General features: G+C 60.4%; 1 protein-coding gene across 2 annotated transcripts in view; it reads left to right on the forward strand.

Moving 5' to 3' along the window:
* Window positions 1-164: 164 nt before the first annotated feature.
* LOC113203225 (uncharacterized) overlaps window positions 165-7,622 on the forward strand; it is a 12,635-nt gene continuing 5,177 nt past the window's right edge. The window contains exons 1-2 of one of the 2 annotated variants that reach the window (XM_052275015.1): window positions 165-684; window positions 2,965-3,133. In XM_052275015.1, the coding sequence (XP_052130975.1) occupies window positions 3,123-3,133 (11 nt within the window). In that variant the 5' untranslated portion in view covers window positions 165-684; window positions 2,965-3,122. The remainder of the gene's footprint in view (window positions 685-2,964; window positions 3,134-7,622) is intronic. The other variant, XM_026417808.2, reaches the window with a different exon arrangement.

Consider the following 7,622-nt stretch of genomic DNA (forward strand, 5'->3'; position numbering starts at 1 on the left):
CCCTCTCGCCGGCGTCGCGACGGCCCCGGCCCCCTCGAGCGTCGTGCTGCTCGACCGGCCCGCCCGAGCTGGCAGGCAGGCAGGCCGGCGACCCGAGGCGCGGCGTGGCGGGGCGTGGCGGGGCGTGGCGGGGCGCGGAGCGGCGAGGGGCCCAACGGCGCGGGCCCGGCCGGCCCAGCTCAGTTGAACAGCTGCTGGTGTGGAGAGGCGGCCGGGCAGCGCCAGAGCCGCGAGAGGCCGGCCAGGACACGAGTTCGCGAGAACACGCTGCAGCGGCGTGCGTGTGGGTGTGTGTGTTTGAGTCCGTGCGCGTCGGTGTGTGTTTGTGAGAGGGGACTGGACAGCAACAGGTTATTCAGGATATCCAAGCCGCCTGCGCCGTCCCTGGACCGCCTGGACGGACACCCTCCCGTGCGCGCGCGCCAACCCGCACGTATTCGCCGGATGACGGCGGGAGGCCGGGGCCGAGCGTCGCCGACGGCGGCCCCGAGGAGGAGGCCGAGGGGCGCGGCGTGCGCCCGCACCACCACCAGCAGGGCGGCCAGGGCGGCCGCCAGCACCGCGCGGGCACCTCGCCGACGCGACACCACCGCCTCGCCGCTGCATCCCGACGACGACGACGACCAGGATACGCGGGCCCCCTGAGTCACACGCGGACGCCACCATCGCACCACCCTGCCACAGGTTGGTGTGGAACTGTGTGGAACGGCGTCGCATCGACGTTGTTGTTGTTGTTGGGGTCGGGACGGAGGAGGGTGTGAAAAGGGGAAGGGGGCGGCCGGGTTGTCACAACGTGTGAGCGAGCCGTCGGTCGGGACGGGGGGTTCTTCGGGGAGGTCGCACACCCGGCTAAGTTGTCGTGGAGGAGGTGGAGGAGGAGTAGAGGCGGAGGAGGAGGGCGACCGCGACGACGGGGAGGTGGCGCGCCCGAGCGGCGAGGGGGGTGGGGGTGGTGAGGGGCGTGTCCACTGCAAGGCGCAGCAAGGCGCAGCGCCGCTACCGCCGTAGAGGCGACCTTTACGGCAAGGCTGGGAGAAAACGGCGCGGCGACGACGGCCGGGAATCTGGTCTGCGCTCCAGATAGAACGGCCAGGTCCGCCGAGCCCGGGGCGACCCGGTTAGCTTGGCCGGCCCGAGATCTCGTGAACCCACCACCAGCGCTGGAGGTTGACTCTCGGCCTCGGCTTGATCCCGGTCTCGGCCGGGCTCGCCGTGACAAGGCAGTCGACGACCTGCAACGACAAACAAGCAGGCCCGCCCTTCCGCCAAACGGAGTTGCTAGCTTCCGCCGTGTTGGCAACTCCGTTCGGCAGGGGCCGGGCCTGCTTGGCCTGCCGGCGAGGCCTGATCTTTGAGGGATCACCCAGAAATTACGCCGTTACGAACTTGCCAAGTTTAGTGTCTGCCGCGGTCTGCCAGCTTTCATAGCGCCTGGTAGGTAGGCGACATCTTGGCTGCGCCGCATGGGTGTGCTGCGGGGTGGCCTATCCTGAGTCTCGCAGGCGCTGAGATCCCAGAATACTTTTCCTTTGCCGAATGAATATGAGAGAAAAGGACGAACTTTCCGGTCAATTTTTAAGATACCCTGAAATTCTCTGGCAGCGAGCTCAAGTCCTCCCTAGGGAACGAACTGACAGCCCCCCGGGCTATTAGACGCACAATAAGCCCCCGCTTTTACAAAGCGGAGAAGAGCGTTCCGAAAACAATGACAAAAAACGTGATTTTAGAGAGCTGCATCTTGTTGTCTAGTTCTTTCTATACCTTTCGCACTGTAATGGCAGTTTTTGCGGACGAGGGAGCCGCTGCGCGCTGCGCCGTTCCGCGCGAAATCTCGCCCGCCGACCGCAATGTTCGGCGGTGGTTTTGCAAGAAGACTGCCGCGCTGACTACACTCGCCTCGCTGCAGCGCTTCTATCCTCATTGGCGGCAAGGCGCATGTGAGCAGCGGCTGCGGGGAGTATGAGTTAGGGCCCTGTGCGACATGGAGTAGTAGCGACCCGAGAGGAACGGGGGCAGGTAGGCGAGGGGGGGGGGGGGGCGCAATAAACTGAACTCATTCGCTCTCACCCCCCCCCCCCCCTCCTGCCTGGACCCCGCTCCATATGACAGAGCCTTAAATCCTTGGCTGCGTGTACGGTCGCAAAACGCACTAGCGTTGGTGTGTGTGTGTGTGTGGAGCGAGGGGGGTGAGGGGGGGGGGCGATCATGTGAACACAACACGTGCATTTGCGTGTGAGTGGTGTGTCGGGCGACTGGCTGCGGCGTTTATTTATCAAACAAACTGGAAAGAAAACAACAGACGTTCGTGTGCGGGGAATAACAGCACAGCACACATCATGGAATGAAGGCGAGTGACGCCCCCCCCCCCTCTCCCTCACTCGCCCCCGGTCGGGCGCAGGGCGCGCGCGCAGGGTCACCGGGATTGTTATTACCGGTTGTTTCAGAGGGAAGGGGTTAACTCTGGTTCCGAGAGACATTTTTGCACAGTTAAGAAGTAACGGTTTGGCAAAATTCTCCTGCCTGCACGCCGGCATGCGAACAGTAATAACAACTACAAGCTGTTCCGGAGTTTGCGGTTCACCCCGCACTGGAAGGTAACAGAAATGTAGTTTGTTGTACAGCAAATGATGCGCAGTTGCAAATGTGTATAAAGTTTATACAGTACACTTCAAAGTGTCGGACTAAACCAGCCGTCGACTGGTGGCCATAAAAATATAAGACATTCGCAAACATTCGCAATAGTTGATCAATGTTTAAGAATTGCACACTACGACTACGAAGTGTGCAACTCAGTTTAACACCAAGTAATGTTCAAAATCAGATGTAATTTCTTTTTTGCTAGTGTGTCAACGCAAGTTTTGAAACAAACACTTCTAAAGTCAGAGTCAAACTAAACACATTTAATTCGTCGAAACTTGTGTCTTCAGTATTATTAGCATCTTCTTTTTTCGGGGTGCACCACAGACTAGGAGGGACCCGTCGTCGCAGTCGCACGGCCGGCAGCCCACTCCTCGACGGAAACACTCGAAACACTTAAAACGTGTTGACGACGGCGGACGACGGTGCAGTGGCTTTGGCCGTGGCGACGGGCGCAGGAGGCGACCGGGCCGGGCCCCTCCGTGATGCAACGCAGGTGCGTGGCGCGGCCCGGGCAAGGATGGGACGGGACGGGACGGACTCACTGTGGCCCCGCCCCGCCTCGCCCCGCCCCACCCGTGCATTTCAAATTCAAGGCTGGGCAGAAGCAATAAGACTCTCCTTGCCTGCGTCGCGATGAGTCTAGGAGGCTCAGCCGGCCGTACTGGCTGGAGCGTGCGCGCGCGGCGCCTCCCGGCCGGGCGCTCCTTAGAGAGACTGTCTCTCTAGCTCGCGGCCGGGCATGCCTTGGAGAGACTGTCTCTCTAGCTCGCGGCCGGGCATGCCTTGGAGAGACTGTCTCTCTAGCTCGCGGCCGGCCATGCCTTAGAGAGACTGTCTCTCTCGCACAGCACGGCTAAAACTGAGGGACTGCAATGCACGCGGAGCCTCGCGGCACCTCCGGGCAGGGACTGTCTATCACGTTTCAGACTGAAGGACTATGTAGCGCGTGCGGATCTTTCTGGCATCACGACCAGGTACGGCCTCGCAGACCGAAGGTGAAATACTTTTTTGGTGATCTGTGGTCTGTGTCAATCCGGTGTAATGCGAGGGTGAATCCGAGCGTAATCTGGTGTTTATCCCGAGGGTTTATAGAGGGTAATTGAGGGGTTATCCGGCGTCAATCTTGAGGCGTAATCCAAGGGGTGTTTAATCAGTTGTACACGAGATCTCTGCGAGTCGTTTGTTTCGCCCGCGCTATAGAGACAGGCTACATGCCCCTCTGGCATGACATCACGGCCAGGCCAGGACCAGGTAATCCAGGTGGCTGTGCGAGACCGGCGGGCACAGCGAGGGATCAGCAATTATTATCCTACAAAGTCAGGCGCGGTGCGCGCCGCACGGCGCCGCAGCAGGAGCGGCTCAACTGCGAGTCCAGCTGTATCGCTCGTAATCTCCGCGGTCAGCCGTCGCGGGCGGGCGAGATCCTTCTGGCTGCAGCAGGGCGTGGCGAGTGCACCGCGCACCGCGGGAGAAGGGGAGCAAGGGGCGGCGGAAGGGCACGTCGAGGGGGTTGCCGCCTCGGTCAGCGCCCCGCCCCACCCCGCCGTGCCCCGCCCTGCCCCGCCCCGCTACGCCACGCGCTTAGGGATGACCGCTATGAAGGCATACTGACAGTACCGCGGTTCGATACTGGTGTGGACTGGACTAGCCAGATCAATGGGACGGCACCACTCCACTCGCCCTCCTCTCTGGAGCCCCCTAAGTAAAGCGGCCGCCCTTCGGGCCGCCACAGGCCCTTAGCACCAGGCGGTCCGTGCACACAAACAGTCCCGTTCACTCTTCTCACCCCCCCCCCCCTCTCTCTCTCTCTCCGATCCTAACCACACACACACAGAAACACATCGATCGCAATTTCCCATCCCTCCCCCCCTCTTTCCCCTTCCCTTCCCTCCCTCGTGCTTCCTTTCTCTTTTCCCGACCGCAGTCCACTCGTCACGCTGAATATGCGCCCGCGTCCACTCGCCGGCCGCTCTGGCGGCGGCACGACACGGGCGGGTCGATATGGCGGGCCGCGCGCGCCTGCAGGACTCGAACCGCGCCGTCGGCCAGCTCGGGGTCGGACAGGTCAAAGCGGACGTCCCTGCCGTGCCGTCCTGCTGCTGGCCCTTGACAAAAAAGTTCTTCGGGCCTTCCTGGTCCCGACAATCTCCCGCGGAAGGAGGTCCTCCAAAGAGTCCACCGCACCCAGCAGGGCCTCGTGTGTCCCTCCACCGCCGGCCGTCCACCCGCACTCGAGCAGGAAGTCCGCGCAGGGCAGCGAACACCCTCAGCGCCAGCGCCCGTTCGTCCTTCGGCGTCGCTACCCGGAATCCATCACTGATAACGGACATGCAGCCCCGCGGGCCGGGCCCCCCATCGGCCCCCTACCCCGCTCGGCCAGCTGTTCGTGCGGGCCGAGCGGCACAAGCGCCGCACGAACACAGCGCGCCGGTCACGCGTCCGTCCCACAAAATAACAAAATGCTTGTTCGTTCCACTAGTGTTCGCGATGGCGCGCCACCTACCGTTATGTGTCTATCTAGGTAATTTACCCCCTCCCCCCCCAAAAAAAAACCAACTGTCGATGCCTTGCTTGATACCTTTTGCTATTCAGCATTGCCGACCTGCAGCGGTTGAACGATACCGCGTGTCGTAGGCCAAACACATGGTGCTGAAATCTAAGTGCAATCGGCTTGCCTATGTACCTCGCTCCAACCAGGCCGCGAGTAGGCAACCTGCCAACAAGCATGCGCGCCGGCCAGGCGCCAACCAAGGGGTTTTGCAGCGACCCGGTACAAGCTCCAATGGATTGACACACTCAACTAGTCGGTGGGTCGGTGTGTGTCCACCTCAACTACTTCCGTGCTTCCGTGTAAGACCCAAGGGGGGCCAATAGGGCCATAGAGTTCACACAGAGCCCCCAGTTCACACAGAGCCCCCGCTGGGCTGGGTCGACGCCCCCCAATCCTCACAAACCGCCCCACAAGTGTCGTGCGCTGCATGGATAATGCTGGACACTGGACGCCACCATAATCTCTCTCTTTTGCCCGCGTCATTTCAAATTCACTGTAGTATTCCGGATTCCGAATAATCGATGCCTTTCACACGCTCGGCCCGCACGCAAGGGCAGCGGGCGCCGCGGTGACGAAAAGAGGAAAAACAACAACAGACAGCGGCGGAGACAGAGAACAGAGTCGGCTGGATGATAATTGGGCGGCGAAATTTGAATATCTCTGGTCGTTCTGTTGGTCTCGGTACGTCTCGGCGCCAGGACTATAAAGGGGGCTCATATCACTCAATCTCTCGGGAGGCGGGGGTAAAGAATGGGCAAGGATTGCAAAGAAGCCGTTGACGAAAGGAAAAGCCACCCCGTTAAAATAAGGAATCGTCATTAAATGCCTTTCCGCTTCGCCAACGGCGGCGGAAGACGGCGCGAAAAGATGACGTCATGTGCGCATGATGATTTCGCATACACACTAGGACAATGTGTTTCACGGTCCGTCGTCACCCGTTCACATCTCTTACTGAGTCGCGCCGCGGAGTTCGAGGTGGAAACGGCCCATTAGTCGTCCCTGGCGGCGTCCGCCGCCCAGCCTTATCCCCTTCGAGTTGAAGTGTGTTTCCGCGGGCGCATACACCCCGCCCCATTAGCGGGCGATTGTTGCAGAGCTTCCTGGAGACCCCGAAGCTGAACAGCACGCGCTGAACTGAATGGGGCCGGCGGCTAGCTCGGCCGCAAACAAACACTCGGTCTGCCGCACCGGTGGCGGGCGGCGGGGGCGCCTGCCGGTTGCTGCCGGTGGTGTTGGGTGGTGTTTGAACTGTCACTCTGCTTCGCCCGCCCGCCCCCGGTTTGTTGGGCCCCTACGCCGCGGGCGCGCGGCGGGTGGATTTTAGCTTCTTCTAGTCGCGCGTGATGGGCGGCCTGACGTCACCGCCGCCGGTAGGCCACGAGATAACCTGCCAGCGCGTGATGGCGCGCTCGTGCCGCTGAAGGCGCGCAGGCGCGCGCGCTGCTGAAGGCAAACTTTTCATTTTCCTCCTCGTTCCCACACTGCTGCTGTTGCTGCTGCTGCTGCTTCCTACCGCCACTACCCTCCTTCTCCTCGACGACGACGTCGTAAACGCGCCTCTGACTCGGACAAAGACCTTTCAGTCCGGCGGCGCGTCCTTGCCCAGGGCGAACGCCTAGAATAGGGTTGGAAGCCCTGGAAAGTTTCCGGAAAATTTCGGGAAAAAACGGAATATTTCCGGGGAGAAATTAAAAATTTCCAAAACTTTTGAAAGTTTCCGTTATTTTCCGTAAATTTTCGGGAATTTTTCGAAAATTTTCCGGAATATTTCGGAAATTTTCTACTATATCCTAGACGCCGTTTTTCCTTCTCTTTGAATCGTTTATGCCGCAAACAAACGCCCTCTAGAGCAAATAAGGGATCACGGTATCGTAGTGTGTATGAGTGCAGCTTTAAGGGGTGAGAGATATTATCACGCCCTTGTTATCAGCCCGCTCGGGTCGAGGGGGAGATATTCCTGTTTGCGGCGCGAACAGCAACAGCCACACCGGCGGCAGCCTCCCGGCGCAGACGGGTGAAAAGTGAAATACAAGTTAATAGCAGGCGGTGGGTTCTACGAGGGCGAACTAAAGTTGTGGAAGGTGAACCTTGTGCTGTTGACAATTGATTATACGTATTTAACTAATGATAAACGGCACACCCCGCTGCTGCTGCTGCGCCGCCGGCAAGCGCGGCCGATGGGACGGGGACGACGGGATGCGGGGACGGGCTTTGCCGTTAGACAGGTTCCGAATACAGTCTTAAAACGACCCTGTCGACCGAACGAGTGAGCTTCCGCGTGTCTTTGTCAAACATTAGGAGGTCGTTTCTAGCCGAGCCGAGCCATGCTGAGCCGAGCCTAGCTTCCGATTCGATAAACGGAACGGAAGGAACCAGGAAGCCGAGTCGAGCCGGACTGGAGCGATTCTGGCTCTGGCACCATGACACAGGC

This window comes from Frankliniella occidentalis, unplaced genomic scaffold (genome assembly GCF_000697945.3).
Source record: "Frankliniella occidentalis isolate FOCC.00 unplaced genomic scaffold, Focc_3.1 Scaffold493, whole genome shotgun sequence".
NCBI lineage: Eukaryota > Metazoa > Arthropoda > Insecta > Thysanoptera > Thripidae > Frankliniella > Frankliniella occidentalis.